Source organism: Anomaloglossus baeobatrachus, chromosome 2, assembly GCF_048569485.1.
Source record: "Anomaloglossus baeobatrachus isolate aAnoBae1 chromosome 2, aAnoBae1.hap1, whole genome shotgun sequence".
Taxonomy (NCBI): Eukaryota; Metazoa; Chordata; class Amphibia; order Anura; family Aromobatidae; genus Anomaloglossus; species Anomaloglossus baeobatrachus.
The window spans coordinates 364,283,398-364,306,193 of record NC_134354.1 but is presented as its reverse complement, the minus strand read 5'-3'; the positions used below and the strand labels follow the sequence as shown (position 1 = coordinate 364,306,193).

At 41.5% G+C, this 22,796-nt stretch overlaps 1 protein-coding gene across 10 annotated transcripts in view; it reads right to left on the bottom strand.

Moving 5' to 3' along the window:
- The window catches only part of DLGAP3 (DLG associated protein 3), an 827,688-nt gene that overhangs the window by 389,040 nt on the left and 415,852 nt on the right, over positions 1–22,796 (bottom strand). For all 10 annotated transcript variants that reach the window (XM_075336009.1, XM_075336007.1, XM_075336006.1 and 7 more), the window contains one exon: positions 17,223–18,275. In XM_075336009.1, coding sequence (XP_075192124.1) covers positions 17,223–18,218 — 996 coding nt within the window. In that variant the 5' untranslated portion in view covers positions 18,219–18,275. The remainder of the gene's footprint in view (positions 1–17,222; positions 18,276–22,796) is intronic.

Here is a 22,796-nt window from a genome sequence, read left to right as displayed (position 1 = left end):
TTCCATAAACAATATAATAGAAAGCGGAGGAAAAATAGGGAGTTTGTGTCATAAAAAGTTGAACTTTTATTATTCACAAGGTTAACAAAGTATGGACAGAAAAAAATCACACTGACAATTACAAAAATTTATACACACAATAAAACTGATGTAGTAGGTACAAAGCTTATTCCAGAGGATGCAGAGTGCAGGTAATCCTCCAAGTTTCACCTGTTGAGGATTTTAAAAAGTGGTGAGAGGAATTAGCCAATCAATGTTCCCTTGGCTTCATCAAGCTGCTATACAATTTGAATAGCTCTAATTTGTTCACAATAGAGTATGCATTGGAGGAGTTACAGGAGACCATCAGCAAAGGACTCTCTAGTGATAATCTAAAGAAATTTGAGGAGGTTGACCTTAACCTGTCTAGGTGGAAATGAGAGACTAGAAATGTAAGATATAAAAAATTTCAGAGACACTTGAAAGAGCAATTAACAAATCGAGTTTACAGATAGAAAGTACAGCATCCTAGATTCCAACCTGGGTCAAGATCGAGTTCCATGTCACGATCTAGATCTGCCTCTATTAGATCATTGACATCAAGGAATGAAGGCCACGATAAGACTACCTCTAAATCATCAAAAAGAATTGATGATGAGATCATACTCCCGATGAGAAATAGATGCCATCAGGAAGCTGTGCGTAAAAATACCTCTAATAATTCGGTAATAATGAAATCCAAAAATTCCCTTCAAGTAATCACTTTGTCTGATCACATCTTGACTGACACACAGATTGAAGTGCTTTTGAAGGGCCTCACTTTTTTACCTACTAATGGGTTCAATTTCTTCACAGCCAAAAAGGATTTCTATATATTTTCCAGGAAGCTACAGTAGGAGTACTGTAGGAACAAATCTACATATGGCCTATAAAGTATTGCTGAAATAAAGGCTTTGATGGCTTTTAAGGACCTTTTGGGTGAACAACAATCTGATCATCAAGGTATGAACTTCCAATCTCTTCTGCCTAGATCTACAAGGTTCCCTTTCTCCCACCATTGAAATTTTCACCAAGCTAGTGGAGGAGGATTATAAAACCATTTCCACATGGTTGAAATTTGATAATCAAAATCTCCTGATGACGTGGTAATTAAAGTGACAGAGAAGGAAGAAGAAGTAACGTTGTGAACTGGCCTAATTACAAACACAAAAGAGAAGTATTTGAACAATTGAGAGAAAGGAGTATCTATCTAAATTGAATTTCAATCCTCTGACGCTCTTTATGGATCAAGTACAAAAAATACTAATAAAAGAGTTCAAAGAAGGGATCATTAATAAGAAGGTATTGGAGGGTCTCACCATTACTTTTCCTAAAGCGCCCTCTCTGTACTTGCTTCCTAAAATCCACAAGGATCTCTTCAATCCCCCTGGGTGTCTGATTGTGTTTGGAATGCACGGACTGTGTGAGCTAATTTGTAGACTCATCAACTTTTACCTTAAACCATTAGTTGAACCTTTACCAACTTATGTCAAAGACACAATAGATATCCTGAATCGGATTGACAGGATCTTTCTGGATATGGATATGTTCATTGTAACGGCAGATGTGCAGTCCCTCTATACCTGCATCAACCATGATGCGAGTTTAGAGGCAGTCCACTTTTTCCTGAGGAACAGTAACCAGGATGGCCAACTATGTGAATTGTTTATGGAGCTGCTCTACTTTGTCCTGACCCATAATTTTTATTTGTTTTTATTTACAGAAACAGGACACTGCGATGGATGCGGTCTGTGTACCTTCATACTCAAACCTCTTTCTGGGATTCTGGGAGAGGGATATTATTGCGGGCGAGGGAGTGCGGAATGTTGACCATGTTAAGTGCTGGTTGTGCTGGTAGTTATATAGACGATCTGTTAATATTCTGGCAAGGCACAGTGAAGCAGCTTTGATCATTCATGGATTATTTGGATGATAATTCCAGAAATAGTAATATACATTTAAGACCAGCAATGTGACAATTTTTGTTTACATCTGTATGGAGGTGGATGAAAATGTTTTTTCATAAACTCATGTGCATAGGAAAAAGACATAGGTGAATTTGTTGTTACATGTCTCTTCCGCACATAACACCTCAACATTTAAGGCCATCCTGGTGGTACAGGTCCTCAGGATGCAGCAGATCTGCTCCATTGAAGCTAATTTTGAGAGAAAATCAGATGATCTTACAGCAAGATTTGTACAGAGGGGGTACAGTCATAGATGCATAAAGAGGGGCTATGATAGGGTTAGGGGGACCCCACATAGCCAACCTTTATAGCCCTAAAGCAACAAAAAAGACAATATTGATAAGGAGATTAGATTGATATCTACTTATAATCATGAATGGGACACCATGAGGACAATTATGAGAAAGCATTGGTCAATTCAAAATTCACCACATTCAAAAATGCAATTCACACATTTCGCTTGGCCCTTACCTCAGCTAAACAGGAATACTTCAGAAACCTCATATCCTCTTTAACACACAACCCCAAACAGTTATTCAATACTTTCAACTCCCTCCTTCGCCCACCACTGCCCCCTCCAACCTCCCTCATTTCCGAAGAAGAATTTGCCACATATTTCAAAGAAAAGATCGACCAAACCAGACAAGTCTTTTCTGCTCAACCACCACAACCCCTTCATATAACAGACCACTGCTCCTCCCCCATAAACGTCCTCTCTACTATCACCGAAGAAGAGCTTGCACATCTTCTCTCAAAAGCGCACCTCACCACCTGTGCACGTGATCCCATCCCAACCCACCTCCTCCCCAACCTCACCACTATCCTAATTCCAGCCTTAACCCATCTCTTCAACCTATCTTTAATGACTGGTACCTTCCCTTCTGCCTTTAAACATGCAACAGTCACACCCATCCTAAAGAAACCTTCCCTCGACCCAACCTCTGCTGCCAGCTATCGCCCCATATCGCTACTCCCATTCGCCTCAAAACTCCTGGAACAGCACGTCCATGCTGAACTCTCCTCCCACCTCTCCTCTAACTCTCACTTTGACAACCTACAGTCCGGCTTCCGTCCACATCATTCCACTGAAACTGCCCTGACAAAAATCACAAATGACTTACTTACTGCCAAAGCTAACAACCACTTCTCTATACTCCTACTTCTAGACCTATCCTCAGCTTTTGACACTGTTGACCACTCCCTCCTACTACAGATCCTCTCTTCCCTTGGTGTCAGAGACCTCGCCCTCTCTTGGATCTCTTCATACCTCTCCAACCGCACTTTTAGTGTCTCCCACTCCCACACAACCTATTCATCCCGTCCTCTCTCTGTTGGTGTCCCTCAAGGCTCTGTCCTGGGACCATTACTTTTTTCTATCTATACATTTGGCCTGGGACAACTCATAAAGTCCCATGGCTTCCAGTACCACTTATATGCTGATGACACTCAGATCTACCTCTCTGGTCCAGATGTCATATCTCTGCTGTCCAGAATCCCAGAGTGCCTATCTGCTATATCTTCCTTCTTCTCCTCTCGCTTCCTAAAGCTCAATGTGGCCAAAACTGAGCTGATCATCTTTCCTCCATCTCACCTACACTCTCTACCTGATCTATCTATTACAATAAATAACATCACGCTCTCCCCAGCACCCAAAGTTCGGTGCCTCGGAGTGACCTTTGACTCTGCCTTGTCCTTCATACCACACATTCAATCCCTCACCACCTCCTGTCGTCTTCAACTCAAAAATATTTCCAGAATCCGCCCCTTCATCAATTCTCTATCTACAAAAATGCTAGTGCATGCTCTCATAATCTCCCGCCTCGACTACTGCAACATCCTCCTATGTGGTCTCCCTGCGAACACGCTCGCCCCTCTTCAGTCCATCCTTAATGCTGCTGCCCGACTGATCCACCTCTCGCCTCACTACCACCCCGCTTCTCCTCTCTGCATGTCCCTCCACTGGCTCCCAATCTTCCATCGTATCCAATTCAAACTACTAATACTGACTTACAAAGCCATCCACAAATTGTCTCCTCCATATATCTCTGAACTAATATCTCGCTACACTCCAAAACGTAATCTCCGGTCCTCCCAAGATCTCCTTCTCTCCTCCTCTCTCATTCGCTCCTCATGCAATCGCCTCCAAGACTTCTCCCGAACATCCCCAGTCTTCTGGAACTCACTGCCTCAACACGTCAGACTATCTACTACACTTGCAAACTTCAAACTGAACCTAAAGACTCATCTGTTCAGAAATGCCTATAACCTTCAATGACCTCACTGCTTCACCACCGTGCGGAGCTGCCGCCCCACCACCGTGCGGAGCTGCCGCCCCACCACCGTGCGGAGCTGCCGCCCCACCACCGTGCGGAGCTGCCGCCCCACCACCGTGCGGAGCTGCCTCTTCCCTCTGTACTAGTCTGTCTACTGTAACTTGTATATGTATTTTGTATGTAACCCCCTTCTCATGTACAGCACCATGGAACTAATGGTGCTCTATAAATAAATAATAATAATAATAATAATTTAAAGAACTGAGCCTTCTTTAACATTACGTGTATTTAATGGTTCTCAATGACATCCAGACGGTCGCAAAATCTGAAGGACCTATTAGTTCATAGTCACTATGCTCCAAAACACTAGGCCTCTTTGGCTCGAGTCGCTCAATACGAGGTTGCTACCCATGTTGTCATTGCCTTGCTTGCGCCAATGTCTATCATAGTTTTGATTTTACATCAGCTGATGGCACATTCTAATTTAGTATAGATCATTATATCTAATGCGGGAGTAGTAATGTGATCTATTAGGCCACCTCTGTTTGCCCTAAAATATATGTGGTCTTGACTTCCCGAGAACTCCACATGAGGGTGAGGGAACATGTGAGAGACATTGTCGCAGCAAGAACCGTGGAGGATATTACCTCACTACAGACTCTGCCACATCACAATAATCTTTAATTTTTTGGGTTGCAGCAACATTGCATTAAAATGCAAAAAGGCAATCATAACATTGTATCTACTTAAAAATGGTATCTGTAAAAATGTCAGCTCAGGGCATAAAAAATAAGCCATTACACAGCCCCAGATCCCAAAAAATGAGAATGTTATGGGTCACAGAAAATGGCAAAACAAGCAAACTATTTTTTATTTACAAATTTCCTAATTTATTTTCACCACTTAAATATAAACAAAAGTACACATGTCTGGTACCTGCATACTCACACTGGCATGTAGAATCATAATTCCAGGACAGTTTTACCGTATAGTTAACATGGTAAATAAAAAATCCAAAAAACAATTGTGGAATTACACGTCATTGTAAATTTCAATGCACTTGGAATTTTTTCCAATTTTCCAGTACACTATATGGTAAAGGGAATGGTGTTGTTCAAAAGTACAATTCGTACCACAAAAAACAAGCTCCTTATATGGCTATATTGATGGTAAAATAAAAAAGTTATGACTCTTGGAAGAAAGGGAGGAAAAAATGAATAAACAGAAAATTGACCGGGGGTGAAGGACTTGAATCCCTGTTGACTTGATCACCTATTCAATACACTGCGGTATCTCTTATGAGGTACAGCCACAGTAGTTCCAACATGGCAGACAGTGATAAAGTCTCCTATCTGTCATGGCAATCAAATAGCATTTCTTCTCAACAAAGCTGGTTCAGCTCCTGAGCTCCTCCTATAAAATGATGGCACACAGCCATCATATATGTACAGAGGCCATTGTCAAAAGGTTAATCTCTGGCTGGGCAAAAGTGATCTGATGGTTAAAATGGTTGTATAGTCCGACTGTGGTCATCCCCTTGGCAGCACTGAAGCTGCAGTAGTCATGCACATTGCCTGCTAGAAGAGGAAGCAAGGAGATCAACGATGGAACCAGACAGGAGTACAAAGAGAAGTTGGAGGATCTGTAGCTAAGAATATTTTTTACATTTATTTTTAAACTGTGGTGGCTCTTTTAAAATTAAAAGTAAGGGTGCATAATCCCTTTAAACTTTTTGTTAAGGACAAAGCAAAATATATGTTATCTGGCTCGAACCCCAGATACCAGGAAAAATAATTGGTGCTAGCAACTTTGTGATGCTGTAAGGCAGCAAGAAGCTAGAAGATAATAGGCTGCCCTAAACTGTGGCATTGAGGAGATGGGGCCTTATGTAAGACAGCTCAGAAGAAGATAGACATTGGACAGGGCTCAACAAGTCCTTGCCCTCTTCTTTATACTGTTCTTTGTTATCTCAGGCACTGTGTATGCATAGTAACGCATTGACAGATGACAGAATGAATATAAAGAAGTAATGAGTACTTTGCTCAATGGGATAGGACATATTGTGCTGCTTGTCAAAGAACACGCTGAATTCAGAAGAGTTATAGAATTTGTTAGTAGATTTCCCTATGTGAGTGATCCTGGGGTGTCACTGTGTGACTGCCTTCCTGTCAGCTATTCCTCTGGGGTTCAGCTATACTTGCTTTTTTTCCAAAGTTTTGAGTAAAATTTAACTTTTGGCACTAGTTTTCTGGCCTGCACCATAACACATTTACAACAAAATTCCTTGACTCCGGAAAGTCTGACTAAACCTTGCTGATCCGACCACCAGTACCACCCCATCTCATGAGTTCTTACCTAAAATAAACACAAAACCTATGTGACGTTGGATATAAAAGGCCACAGCAGTCCCATTATTAAATAACATATCCCATCAAAAGAACCCGAAAGGAAAAGGGGAAAATGAAGGTTCCCTAAACCGCTAGATCGCAACATCAGCTCCACCACCTGCCCTCAGCCGCGCCACACAGGCTCGAGGGCACCTAGCCGAATGCTGCCCAACCCATGTCCCACTGAGACCTCAACCCAGCAAGGACCCGTGTTAAACAATCACATTATTGCACCACCAGGGGTAACCTGTTCTTACACTGGGTTTCAACTTCACTCTTTTATGCAATCCCCCACCTTCAAATACCCCCTCCTTTCAGCACACTGCTGCGACAGAGACTACTCCCATCCTTCTCTCCACGTCGGCTGACCGAACATGTAACAGGGTGGGTAAGCGGGGATGATTCTGAATGCCTTCCAGGTAGGAATGACCTATCCCCCCCAGGTCCCTGTCCTATATACTGCCCTACAAACACCATCCCTTAATCTATCACAAGGCCCCAAATTCCAACCGTCCCTATAGCTCCAGCCTACACTATGCACTACAAGTACATAGTGAAATTAACCCTTTAACTGAACCTAGGGCCTAGCATCCCTCCTTAGTCATGTTGCCTTCCCTTGAGCCCTTCTGGGCCGGCAGTCCAGGTTGTTCCATTCTTTTTCTTCACATCCAACAATTTCTTTTTTTTTTAGAAAAAGCACAGTAGGTGTGGTTTAGCATCCTAGATATTTTAGGACACATTTTATTAATTGCAGCTTATTTAAAAGTAAAAAAGTCACAAAACCACTCCAGAAGAACGGAGGAGTGGAAACTGAGTAAAAAGTTGAGTTATTCATTAATATATTCCAAATCTATAAAAAAAATCATGCAAAATTTTGGGTTTGGATGAAAAATGTTATTACGATGAATTTAACTTTTACGCCCAAAAAAATAAATTTAAAAATTCCACTGATAATACATGATTCCCTTTGCCAAGTGGCAATATAAGGATACAGAAAAAAAGAAGGAACGGGCCAATTATTCCTGCTTTAAAAGGTTTATTTAAGGATAATATATAAAGCCATATAGAAACCTGATAACAGACCACATTAAAGGAGAAAGTAATTCTGCTCTTTTTAATTTACAGACAGCTTTAAAGGGAACCTGTCACATGGAAAAATGTTATTACCTGCAGATATGGGGTTAATCTGCAGGATAATAGCATTCTATACCTGCCTGGTATCTGAACATTAAACCCTGCTATGGGGAGGAAAATAACTTTAATCCTTCTGGCAGTGTTCTGGTCTCAGTTATGGAGGCAGCGCCAGAGTGGATTCAATCACTGCTCTTTGTATGGAGAGCAGTGTCTGTAACCACACCCCCACACTGACTGACAGCTTCCTCTAATGCTGACTGGCTGTCAGTCAGTGCGGGGGGAGCAATTAGATTCACTGGTCTCCATTCACAGAGCAGTAATTGAACCCATGCCAGCACCGCCTCAATAACTGAAAGCAGAACACTGCCGGGAAGATTCTTTTCCTCCCCGTAACGGGGTTTAATGTGAAGGTGGCGGGCAGGTTCAGAATGTTATTAACATGCAGATTAACCCTATGTCTGCACGTTAATAGCATTTTTCCACGTGATCAATTCCCTTTAAAGAAATAGAAGCATGCTAGCAGGCAATCACTCATACAAATTCAGAATAATCACATCATTATGTGTTAGTTGTCTTCAATAGGCACTAGTACTTACAAGCAAAAATTGAGCATCTATCACATTTTAGATCTACAATTTAAATTCAACTAAAACTTGTCATAAGTAGGAAAACATAGTTATGTCTGGATTAGGTGACCATGGAAGGTGTCACCGGTTATGTACAGTTCTTTGAAAAAGTATTCAAACCCCATGAACTCTTCCACATTGTTTAACATTACACCCACAAACTTAAATTTATGTTTATCGGGACTTCATGTGACATACTGTACCAACACTAAGTAGTACGTATTTGTGAATTGTAAAGAAAATACATGGTTTTCTAAATATTTAAAAAAATATAATGCTGAAAATCTTCTATTCAGCCCCATGAAGTCTGATACGCCTAACTAAAATCCTGAGTGACCAGTTGCCGCCAGAAGTCACCTATTTTGTAAATTGAGTCCACCTGTGTGTAATTTATTCTCAGTTTTCAGCTGTTTTCTGAGGCTTGTTTGAGAACTTTAAAGATCAAATACCATCAAGAAAACCAAGGAACACGCCATACAGGTAAGGGATAAAGTTGTGAAAAAGAGTAAAGCAGGGTTAGGTTATAAAAAAAAAGAGCCCAAGCTCTGAACATTTCATGAAGCACTGTTCAATCCAACATCCAAAAACGGAAAGCACAACTGCAAAGCTACTAAAGACATGGCCATCCACTTAAAATGACATCTCTAGCAAGTAAAACACTAACTAGAGAAAAGGCCAAGAGGCCCATGGTCACTATAGAGCAGCTGCAGGGATCCATAGATCAGCCTTTTACACGTCACAAATATTTTGTGACAATATGACATAGTTTGTGGGTGTAATGTGAAAAAATTCACGGGGTATGAATACTTTTCAAGGCAATGTACACAACTGTGAAGTTACTTGGAATACTTATCATATGAGTTTTTCCGATTCTTTCTCTAGTGGTAGACATCAAACATGCACATCAGTTGATTAATATTTCTGCGCATATCACTGGATTCATATATTCAACTTCAATGTAAAAGCATTAAATATATTTGTTTAAATGAGAAGATAACATTTACAATTCAGCCCTAGGATGCAGAAAAAGTGTCTTAGGTTTTTTTTTGCTTAAACTTTGCATAGAAATTTAACATACACCATGAAAACATTAACATCAGCATGAGAAGAAAAAAGTATCATGTATGTATAGGTGAATATACAGACATCACTGGGCTCTGTAACAAAATTAAGAATGGACCCCATGCCATTAGGCAGCCTGCCAAATTTCCTATTTATAACTAAAATCACAATGTATTTTTATAAAGCTTTTTAACACACCTGGGACTGTTTTCCATCACCTAGTTATGCAATTGGATTTATTATGAACTACTGAACTTAAAGGTATCCTGTCACGTTCTACTGAACTACTCAACTTAAAGGCAACCTGTCACGTTCTCAAACGCTATTAACTTGCAGATATGGGGTTAATAGCTTTCAAAAACTTCCCGGCCGCCGCACTTAAAGTCCGACTGCCGGCTTTCAGTCAGTCACTGCTCAGTACATATTGAGCTTCGACTGTAAGCACGCCCTGGTATTGACTGAAAACTGGCTCTGTATTGATGCACTGCTGAGCTGGCTGTCAGTCAGTGCCAGGAGGATGGTTACAGCCACTGCTTAATATATACTCAGTGGTTACTGAATCTGCTCTGCCCATGTCTCTATGGCTGAAAGCCTGAGGCTGCTGAGAGGAATGAAGCTCATTTTCTCCTGGTAGCCAGACTTTCAGTACTACGGGCAGAAAGATTTGGAATGCTATTATCCTGAAGATTAACCCCATATCTGCAAGTTAATAGCAAGTGGGGATTTAGGGACGTGACAAATTCTCATTAAAGGGATATTGCTTTTACAAGGATTTATTACCTATTCACAGTATAGGTTATAAATAATTGATCTAGCTGCTTTGCAATTTCCCTCACTCCTATAAAGTCAGAATGAAGTGATGAGGTGATGCTTAAAAGGGTTGTCCACTAATTTGACAACGCCTCCTCATTCCCCATGTTTGACCCAATTAAAATAATAAAACTTATACTCACCTCCGGTGCTGGTGCTGTTCCAGTGGTGTTGGCGCTAGCATTCCCGAGGTTCAATTGAGGTTGTGACGTCACGCGAGCCCCACAGCCAATCACCTCCGGCTCCTCTCCTCCCACTTCGGACGTATGAATAGTTGAACAGGAAATTACCATCCAGTTGCAGCTCTCACTTCAGGGTGATTACTCAGATGCCCAAAGGCAGGGAGAGGGAAGCTGGTGGTGATTGACAGGGGCCTCTCGTGACGTCACAACTTCATGTGAGCCCTGGGAATGCTAGCAAAGACATCACTCGAATGGCGCCAGCACGGTGGTTGATTTTAAGCTTTTGTTTTAATAGGCCAAAAGTGAAATGAGAAGGTCAAAATAGTGGATGACCCCTTTATTTCCCTCCTTACTGCAGTCATGTGATTGGGGGTACCAGGAAATGACCCCTCTCAGCACAGGCTTTATGGCGGTTCTGTATTCGTGCCCACACCTAATGTACATTTCATAACATAAAAGCAACATCTGCATACAATATAAATGAACATTGCGTAGTACTCACTGAGGTCTTGACAAAGTCCCATTACACTTGAAATAATTTTTTTGTTTGATTACATAACCATTGATTGTATAAAATCAGAATGCTGAGGATTTAATATCAAATACTTCATTAAATTAGAGTGCAATGGTTAAATAGTAATTAGCAGAGATGGAAAAGATAAAGATATTGTTACAATAATTGAGTTCATATTAAGGGCAGATTCAGAAAATGATGGCAATGAAGCACCTTACAGTGAAAATGACAATTAGCATATTCATCTTCAAATACAGAAACATACAAAAAAACTGAATCTATGGACAATCACTGAAAAAGCTTCCAGATTTATTATTCATGCTGTGGTAAGCCATGCACATGCATTCACGGGAAAGGCCGATTCCCCATGTAAGCCGTATGCATTCTGGATATCTCAGTAACGACTGAGCACAAGCAGGCAGCAATGGTGGGTGAGATGTCAGAAAGTGGATGAAACCCACGCAAGGCAACACTGTCTGTACATGACTAGAACCTTTAAACAGAACACTGGGGCTTTCAACCTTTCATCAATTAGTAAATCTCCCCCAGTTTGCCCGCTCTGCGCTTATGATTCACTTTCTGCCAGCATCTAATTGCTTGAAATATATTTAGAAGGCTCAGCAATGGCTGTCTGTGTGCCACAATCCACTATGCTCTGCTAGCAGACTGTGGCATCATTCATATTTCTATTTGCATACTTCATATACATTGATTGCATTATAGCTGAGAAAAGATTAATCTGTTCCTTGCTTAGCATTATACACCGAGAGACAGTACATTGCAGCTTGCATAGAAATGAATAGAGAGCTGTGGATCTTTCCGAGGTTGAGAATGTGTCACGTAAAGTCAGAATCCAAATTGTAAAGAAGATATTAATTGTAAAGACAATTCGTTTCACGATTAGGCAATATTTTTCACTTGAGTCTTTATTTCGAAGCTATGCTGGTCCCTGTCCATAGAGCTGAAAGTTAGACCCACTAATGTTCTGGTATTGATACATTTGAGCTAAGTATTAAAGGGAATCTGTCAGTAGGATCAACTTTCCTAAGCCGTCTATATGGACATGTAGGCAATAGGAAGCTGAATAACATGATATCTGTGATTTAATGTCTTATTCCACAGAAATCCATGTTTTTATATTATGTAAATGAGCTGTTCTAGGCTATGGGCAGGACAATTTTCTCCAGATCTTATTTTTAATAAAAGGGGGGGATACCAGTGTTAGACATACCATAAAACTGGACTTTGTTGCAGCTCTCAAAGCTGTGCTGTATTATAACAATATTGCAACCCTGTCTGCCTGTGAGATGGAGGCTGAAGCTGAGAGGAACCTGCAGAAGTGTCAGTTATAATCACACACAGCTCTGCAGTGAGCAGCCATCACATATCACACTGTCTGTGAGATGGAAAATTAGGCTGAGAGGAACTTGCAAATGTGTCAGTTATAAACACACAGCTCTACAGTGAGAGCAGAGTGCGGCCATCACAAATTACGCTATCTGCCTGTCAGATGGGGGCTACAGCTGAGAGGAGCCTGCAGATGTGTCAGTTATAATCACACACAGCTCTGCAGTGAGAATAGAGAGTTGTCATCACATATCACACTGTCTGCCTGAGAGATGGAGGCTAAAGCTGAGAGGCACCTGCAGAAGTGTCAGTTATAATCACACACAGCTCTGCAGTGAGAACAGAGCGCGGCCATCACACTATCTGCCTGTGAGATGGAGGCTAAAGCTGAGAGGCACCTGCAGAAGTGTCAGTTATAATCACACACAGCTCTGCAGTGAGAGCAGAGAGTTGCCATCACATATCACACTGTCTGCTTGTGAGAAGGAGGCTGAAGCTGAGAGGAGCCTGCAAATGTGTCAGTTATAATCACACACAGATCTGCAGTGAGACTAGAGAGCAGCCATCACATATCACACTGTCTGCCTGAGAGATGGAGGCTAAAGCTGAGAGGCACCTGTAGAAGTGTCATTTATAATCACACACAGCTCTGCAGTGAGAGCAGAGAGCAATCATTACACATCACACTTTCTGCCTGTAAGAAGAAGGCTGAAGCTGAGAGGAACCTGCAGTTATAATCACACACAGCTTTGCAGTTAGATCAGGAGAGCGGTGGGCAGACTTAACATATCACACTATCTGCCTGTGAGATAGAGGCTGAAGTTGAGAGGAACTTGCAGATGTGTCAGTTATAATCATACACAGTTCTGCAGTTAGATCAGGAGAGCAGAGAGCGTCCATCACATATCACACTATCTGTTTGCGAGTTGGAAGCTGAAGCTGAGAGGAACCTGCAGATATGTCAGTTATAATGTCACACAGCTCTGCAGTGAGATCAGAAGAGCAGAGGGCAGACATAACATATTGCACTACTTCCCTGTGAGATGGAAGCTGAAGGTGAGAGGAATCTGCAGATGTGTCAGTTATAATCACACACAGCTCTGCAGTGAGATCAGAAGAGCAGAGGGCAGACATAACATATTGCACTACTTCCCTGTCAGATGGAAGCTGAAGGTGAGAGGAATCTGCAGATGTGTCAGTTATAATCACACACAGCTCTGCAGTGAGATCAGGAGAGCAGAGAGCAGCTATTACATATCCAACTAGTAACACACACCTTCTACCTAAAATAAGCTCTGGATTCGGATTCTCATTCCTATCATTGTCCGGCCCATAGACTGGAACAGATTATTTGCAAAGAAAAAAAGTGGATTTCTCTTGAATAAGACATTGGATCTCAGATGTCAAAATATCATTTTGTTCAGCTTCATATGACCTACATGGCCATACAGATGGTTTAGAAGTGATAATCCTTCTGACCGATTTCTTTGAGGCTGCAATATATGTGCTGAATTGATTACTTTATTGGTAACAAGCAAGAGAGAAAAATCAAGTCCTGCCAATTGATGGATGGGGCATTAGACTACTGTGTTACTGTCATGGGCACTAAATACATTTCTATTTTTTCTTACTTACCTGCCTGTTGTGCCCGATCTTCGCCAGCAAAAAGCTGTCACAGACCATTCGTGCCACAATATAATGGTTTCATCAACCGAGCGAAGGCTTCTTTTCTGTTCTGTTATGTAGAGGGGGGCAGGATGGCAGAGGTCATACTGATAAACATCCGCCTCCCCACTGGCAAACAAGGGGAGCCAGCTATCAATCAGTGTGACGTCGGCTGTCCCGCCCCATATAGAGAGCAAAGCGGATGAGAAGCTGCCGCTCTGTTGTCGCAACGTCTGCAGAAGCAGCTGAATCACCGGCAGGAGTGGTCTGTGCCAGCAAAGAAAGGCGCCGGGCACAACACACAGGTAGTGAGCAACTACTTGCGTGATAGTGCTTAGGCATTTTTTTTTTAAGTCCTGGATATTCTCTTTAAAAGGTTAAATTAACGATAATTGGACATTTATCTAACACTTGAGACTACGGTCTATCGTGATCACATGTATGTGTGACAAACTTGGTAATATTGTCTCACAGAAAAAGTTTAAAGGGAATCTGTCCCCATGAAAATTCAGTCTAATCCGCAGGCAGCATGTTATAGAGCAGGGGGAGCGGAGCAGATTGATCTATAGAGTTGTGAGAAAAGATTGAGTATAGCCTGGATTTTAATCACTTGGTCTTACTATGATTTTCGGTCCAGTGGACAGTCCTATCTGTTACTGATAAGTAGCTCTTATGTTCCCTTATACACTGATATAAGTGCCCACTGGACCAAAAATCCCAGAAAAAGATTTCATTGATTAAACCACAGCTCACACCAAATCTTTTCTCACAAAACTATAGATCAATCTGCTCCCCCTGCTCTATAACATGGTGCCTGCAGGTTGGACTCCATTTTCATGGTGTCAGGTTCCCTTTAAGACTCACAATACATTTTATTCTTTCTAGATGTAATACTGTTTTGTATGGTTATTTCTTATTACAAATTGTCTAAATTTTAAGCCATTTTAACAGTGAATTATTTCCATTCTATATGAGAAAAGATGGAAGGAATCCCTGAGGAAACTAGTGTATCAATATTGTCAATCACCCAGCATTATTGGCTGAATAGGATTTATGAAATGTTGACAATGACAACTGAAGCATTTTTTGACGTTATCTGGTTGTCAAATATATTTTTTATTGTTTTAATGCCTTAAATACACAATATTATATAATATACTTAATAATATAATATAATGTATGTATATACCGCTCCAGTCCTGCATCACCATCTTGTGACAGTACATTCTGACTGGCCGGAAGTCAGAAGTTACGTCACAAGCTCTCAATGCAACTCTATGAGAGTCAGAAGAAGGCCAGAGCAAGGCTCTCATAGAGTTGTGACCTCTGGCGCGCTCCATGAAAATACTGAAGCGCACTGGAAGGTCACAAACTGCAGGAGACTGGCAGGAGCGGTGGTGATAGAAGATGAAGCCACAGAAGGGTGAGTATAATATAGGGGTCAGGTGACTGAGATTTAAAGCACCAGTTGAGTGGCGCATGGTGCTTTAATGAGGTGGTCGATGCACCAGATCCTACATATTAACTTGCACCAATTCTAATATTGACTAAAATACCAAATATTCACATATTTTTTCTAAAACAAAAGCCCTTTAACCCCTAAATCTAAACAACTGATTTTGATATGAACAGTGCACATCATACAAATGCAGTAGGCATTATTTTCTTATTTTTCTGCTGTCATCTCCAGAGCACTATGCTGGGACATTACTGTCAATTGCTAATTACCTTCTTTAACCAAATGTGTCTGTTAGGCACAGGGCTGGCTAGCACAATGTCAAAGTGGTCTTTAAGGGTACCAGGCTTTATTTGGCATAATAAGGCTTTCTACTGAACACTAAATATTGTGCAGAGTGGACAACATGTCTAAAATCAATGGGATATCTCCAGCAGTGTTATTCTTCATGTAATCAGGCATAACAAAAGTCTACAGTCATTAATACTGTAGAAACAACCTAAATCTGAGGACCAGGCACAAATTTCAAGTCTCATTTGCTACATGGCTTAAGAGTTAAATTCATAGCTTAAAGGGATGGATGGTCAGATACCTAAAATGTATTTTGTAACTATCTATCTTTACCTCCTAACCACTGTTGGAATAATTTATTGTACAATTCCCTTTACTTCACCACTATCTATCTAATACCTAAAGGTGTTTTTTACTGTACTTCCTGTGACGTTTCGTTTGAGAAGAGTCTCCAATGTGACGTCACAGGAGGCTGGAGTTGCAGTCTTTTCCCACAGAGTCCATCACCCCTCCGTCACAGAAGGCAGCACTGCAGATATGGCATTCATACAAGCAATGGAAGCAAAAGCAAAAAGTTGAGTATAATGCCGGCGCTCCACTAACCTTGGCCACACTGTCCATCATCCATCATCCAGAATCTAGGACATCCTCGGAGGGTTGCAATGCAAGAAACTAGTAACTTCAGAGCTTCCCCCTGGTGATGTCCTGTTCCAGGAGGAGTAATGGACGCTGTGGATGTGACTGCAGCACCAGCCTCCTGCGACGCCACATTGAAGACTCCTCTCAAACGAAACATCACAGGAAGTGACGTAAAAAAAACCAAACACTTTTAAGGGTTAGACATGTAGGGAATTGTGTAATAAATAAAGATAGTTAAATACATTTTAGGTGTCAGATCACCCCTTTAACTGTTGGACTGATGTCCTTGGGACTGTACTCACTGCTATGATGAACAAGTTACTACAACCTTTCCCTTAATGGCAACAGGACTGTTTCAGCCATCATCACCGATTGTGCTCTGTCTGGCTTAAAATGATCTTGTAATTTTAACATTTTAAATAGCACGTTGATAAGGAATAAATGTTGAATGCTGAAGGGTGAGATTGCCCATAGATAACGCTACATGCTTGCATGAATACATTGCAGTTTACTGTTTATACATGTGATTTTTGCATGTAGAAAAATCCTGAAGGCTGGATCACCAAAGACAAACAATAGCCATTTTTGAAAATCATTTTAGATGCCTTTCAGAAACTGCTGATCAAGAAGAAAATCTGGAGGTAATGTAAAACTGATTGTTTTATTATAATTACTATTCTAAGAGCGGTGGTGTGTTCATAGCTCAGTAGATTTCACAGTTCTTTGAACCTCAATGTGAAATCCTGTTTACATGACTGCTTTTGGCCTGTATTTAATAAGCTGCCAAACTAGAAAGTAAGATAATATCTATGCTTGATATAAAAAAGCACAACATTTCTATTTATGCCTACCTGTAAGTAGTGGTAGCCTCGATCTTTCCCCTTGGCCTCCTGAAGCATAAGCATCTTGTCCTGGTGATGGCTGCCTGAGCTGGGATACGCTTCTCGTGCCTGACTGACGGTCATTGTGTGCCATGTGCTCCTTTTAAGTGTCTGTCCATCAAGGGACATAGACATTCCAGCACAGGCCAGGCATTTGCCGTCTCCACCTCCACCTTTTAGACTCTTCAAGGTTAAGTCTCTGAAGGCACTTTCAGGAGTGTCCACTCCAAAAGGAGCTCCATGCTCCATGGCATGACGAGCCGACACCAGAAAACTGCTGTCACTGTCAAGGTTGTCATCAGAGCTCCACCACCCTGCCATCTTTGACCGATGCTTAGGTTCAGACTTGCGATCTTTACTTTTACTTCTTTTACTGTGTCGAGGCTGGGAGTGCTGGTAGCCTTCTCCTCCACGTCCTTCATACCTAGTGCCATTGTATTCTCTCTTGGAAGGTGTCTCCAGGGAGTGTGATTTGGCAAACAATTTTTGGACTGAGTGCACAAGGTGGCGAATGCGACTTGGACTCTCACTGCGTTGCTCAGTGGTGCTGGTTCGTTGGTACTGCAAGGTATGGAAGCCATCATGGTGCAGGGGTAACTGTTTTTCAAACTGATCCAACAAAGTAGGTGGCAAACGATTAATCTTGCTGGAGGTGTGAGCAATGGCAGCCATACATTCATCGCAGTCGAACTGCTGGGGGTTGTGGTGCATTCTAGGGTAAGTACCACCACTGGAGGACCGTGGCTCAGGCATGCTCACAGGACCACCAGGGCAATCTGGTGTCACGCCAGCACTCCTAGGAGGGCAATAGTGCAGATCAAGGGAACAAGACTCAGAGGCGCTGCGGGGATAGGACTTGCGAAAGTCTGGGCCGTGATGAGGAAAATCCAATGCTCTTTCTCGTGTTTCTGGGATGCAATGACATGGAGGCTGTGTTTGACTGCCTTCCCCATGGTAACCTTTCATCCTGTTAATACAGAATAAGCGGCATATTTCCTGTTCTTCCCATATTTCTGGGATTACCTATGATAACAAGGAAGCATAAAATTAGTAGTTATTTAAAAACATACAAACTGATACATAAAACAATCTAGGAAATATATTTTTTAATAATGAGTTCAATAATGAGTTCAATAATTATGTGAGAAATTCCGACCTGCCACTGACCTGCACAGACCGATGTAGCCTCGTTCTGAGAACGAAGTTTCATAGGTTACTGACGCTCAGCAGCAGCCTGTAATGTCTCATGAGTGGTGATGTTGATGAATTACTGACGTCACCGCTTGTGACAAATACCAGGCTGCCGCTTACCGGCAGTGACCTATGCAGCCTTGTTCTAAGAATGTTCTCAAACTGAGGCTCCATAGGTCACTGACGGTCAGCGGTAGCCCAAAATTTCTCATGAGCAGTGATGCAACTGAGTTACTGACGTCACCGCTCGTGAGAAAATCCTGACTGCCACTGACAGGCAGTGACCTATGCACCTCATTCTGAGAACGTTCTGAGAATGAGGCTCCGTTGGCTACTGCTGTCAGTGGCAGCCTGGTATTTCTGATGAGCGGTGACGTCAGCGAGCTACTAACATCACGGCTCAAGAGAAATTCCGGGCTGCCACTGACCGAAAGTAACCTATGCAGCATTGTTCTGAGAAAGTTCTCAGAATGAAACCCCATAGAAATCTATGGACATCATGGGACATTACTTTTTGGATTACGTTGGAACTTCCAGGATTTATTTTGAATTAATAAATTGGTGAATGAGGGACTGTAGGGGAGTCTTTATTCAAAATAACTTTTTTTTTCCTGTGTCCGTGTTTTAAACTGTTTTTAAAATGTATTTTATGCTCACCAGGTTTGTAATGGGGGTACCTGATAGATTCCTATCCATTACTAATCCCTGGGTTGATGCCAGCTTTCAAATCACAGCTGACTTAATCCCCTTATGTCTTACCTAAATTGCCACCGCACCAGGGCAATTGGGAAGAGCCACGTAAAGCACTAGAATTGGCGCATCTAATGGGGCGGAAGCAGGCTGTTATTTTTAGACTGGGAAGGGCCAAATAACCAGGGGCCTTTCCACCCTGAAAATACCAGCCCTCAGCTGTCTGCTTTAACATGGCTGATTATTAAAAGTAGGGGGGACCCAATGCCATTTTTCAAATTATTTATTTAAAAAATTTAAAAAACGGCATGTGACCGACCCTATTTTTGATAACCAGCCAAGGTAAACCTGACAGCTGTGGGTTGCATCCTGTAGTGACTTCTTTTACCTGCGCTGGTTATCAAAAATAGGTGGGAACACACGCCATTTTTTTTCTTTATTGTTCACAGCAGTGGACAGGCAACTTTCATATGTAATAAAACTTGTTGATTGGCTGTGCTGAAGCCTTTCAACAAACTTTATGAACATACTCCAAAGTTGGACATGGACTTTTTATTTAGGCCATGTTTGAGTCCATGACCAGGATACCCGGTATGAACCCCAAACTTTACATTTTGGGTTAGCTCATCCCTAATCAGAAATCCTCACACATTATACCATCTGTCCCGCTCACCCTACAATGCAGAAGTGCTGTAACACCCTGTCAATATTAGACATCAAATATGCAACTGTGTAAAAATATCCTATTTTCTGTAAGTACATAAAATGACTGAAAATGGTTCTCTGTTTTGAACAATCTCTATTTGGTAAATTGATTCTATACTTGTTAATTAATCCCTTTTCAATAAGCAAAGCATCTACCTTATGGGACCCCAGCATACAACAGTAATATATGGTGAAACCAATCAGTATGTTAAAAAGCCCTGCAATGCTACCATAGGGAAAATTAAGCAGTGCCCATTCAAATCAATGGGTTGATCGTGTAATTCAGGACAGGTCCTCCAGAAGGCGAGGAAGTTTATGTATGCTGCTCTCCACTCTTAAGGCCCTGTTACACGCAACAACGTATCTAATGATATATCGCCAGGATCACGGATGCCGTGACGTACATCTGGCATCGTTAGTGACGTCGTTGCATATGACAGAAAGGAACGACCATTAACGATGGAAAATACTCACCTTATCGTCCATCGTTAACACGTCGTTCCTTTTTAAAAAATCGTTGATTGTTGAGGACGCAGGTTGTTCGTCGTTCCCGAGGCAGCATACATCGCTATATGTGACACCTCAGGAATGCCGAACTGCAACTTACCTGCGGCCGCCTGCAATGCGGAAGAAAGGAGGTGGGCGGGATGTTTGGCCCACTCATCTCCGCCCCTCCGCTTCTATTGGGCGGCTGCTTAGTGATGCCGCTGTGACGCCGCACGAACCGGCCCCTTAGAAAGGAGGTGGTTCGCCGGGAACAGCGACGTCGCTCAGCAGGTAAGTCCATGTGACGGGTCCAAGCGATGTTGTGCGCCACGGGCAGCGATTTGCCCGTGATGCAAAACCGACCGGGGCGGGTGCTTTCACCAGCGATATCGCTAGCGATATCGCTGCGTGTAAAGCTCCCTTTATCAAAAGATGAAGAGAACAGAGTAACCCCCTCTATTAAAGGGAATCTGTCAGCAGATTTTTGCTACTTCCTCTGAGTGCAGCATGATGTAGGCAAAGAGATCCTGAATCCAACAATATATGACTTATTTACTGAGTGTGGCCATTCTGACACAGAGTTTTTATATTTAGCATGTAGCATACCTGGGAAAACTGCCCCTGCCCACATCAGGCTTTGTATGCACAATGCTTATAGATAGTGAGCTGCTAATCACAGCCGGTGGCGTGCCAGACTAGCTGGCCTAGTCCAGCAATGATAATCTCATGAAGCTAAAACAAATGTTACAAGTGAACAAAAGCACACAGTATGATGAGAGGCATCACTGAAATTTGTTTATTAACCCTTACTGCATGCTATCTTAAGATTACATAGCAAAAACCTGTTGTTTCTTTGCCTGAGAGTAATAAAATGTGGTAAATGAATATTATAACACAGTTTAGCAGAATAATGTATAAACCAAAATGCTGTGTCCTAAACTACATGAACTTCACAAATGAAATCAGAGATTTTGAAAGACCTGTGATATTTAAGTAAAATATCATCTTATTCTATGATCTGATTTGGCAAAGCCAATTGGTATTTGATAGTATTCAGCAAATAGGTAGTATCAAACCTTTGTACAATATTGAGCTCGCAGGTGCTTCACGGAAATTTATAACGTTGAGCCGTGAAAATGAAAAAATAATTTTTAAGCTCAAAAAATGTTGCTTTAACCACAAATTTGTAATTTTCGCAGCTAATATTCCATAAAACGTTGGGGGCTAAGTTAATGAAGTACTCATCTCCTGATTTTGAGTTACAAGTTTTCTTCCATAGGATCTCAGATGACTGCTGCACAAGTAAAGCTAAGCCAACAACATAGAGACGACTATCTACAGTATTTGTTTCCATGGACAATAAGGAGAAATTAGAAAAGAGAAAGCATCATGAAATATTAAAATCAGTACAGTAAATCAATTTATCTGAAATCTACTCAGAATTTTAAGTAAGGTTAAACAGTAATAATTGAGTGTTGCATAGACTCCACAGAAAATTGCACTTATTTAAAGTCAGGTTAAATGGAAAAAGCATTTTCTCTTTGTTCCTTAAAGAGTTGGTGTTCTACATAACTGCAAACCCCCCCACTCATCCCTTTTTATGTATGTATATATATATATATATATATATATATTTATATATATATATATATATACAACCACGGCAGGAAGGAGCAGCATTTGACTTTTTGAATGCTAAAATAGTTGATATCATTAGCAGACACCTTGCCGTGTTTTAGGAGCCACTGATGTGCCTAAACAGTAGAGCCTCTCCACTAGTTACCCCATTTTGGACACTAGACCCCTCAAAGACTTTATCTAGATTTTTGGTGAGCACCTTGAGCTCCCAGGTGCTTCACGGAATTTTATAACATTGAGCCGTGAAAATGAAAAAATAATTTGTAACCTCAAAAATGTTGCTTTAACCACAAATTTCTAATTTCGCTAGGGGAATAGGTAAAAAAAAAAAAAAGCCCCATAATGTGTTACACAATTTCTCCTGAACCAGGCAATTCCCAAATGTGACTGTACAGTATTACTATTTGGCCGCATAAAAGGGCATGGGAGGGAAGGAGCACCATTTGATTTTTGGAGAACAGATTTTCCTAGATCTGTTTAAGGACTCCATTTTCAGAGCCCCTAGGTGCCAGAACAGAATAAATCCCTTCAAATGACCAAATTTGAGATATTAAAACCCTCTGAGAATTCATCTATTGGCATACTGACAATTTAGTCTCTGAAAAACAGCCATGGTGTCAAATGCAGTGAATGTTGCAGAATTAAAAACTGCAAATATGTCCTTGTTGTGCCCAGTACATTGTACTGCCTGTACATTGTGACCAGCTCATGCTTCCAGAAACCTGCACCCCGTACATTTAGACATGCTCTCCTTGCTACAATAATGCCAAACATGTGGACGCTAACTGTGGTTTAGGCACATTGTGGGGCTCAGAAGAGAGGAGGGCATTTGGA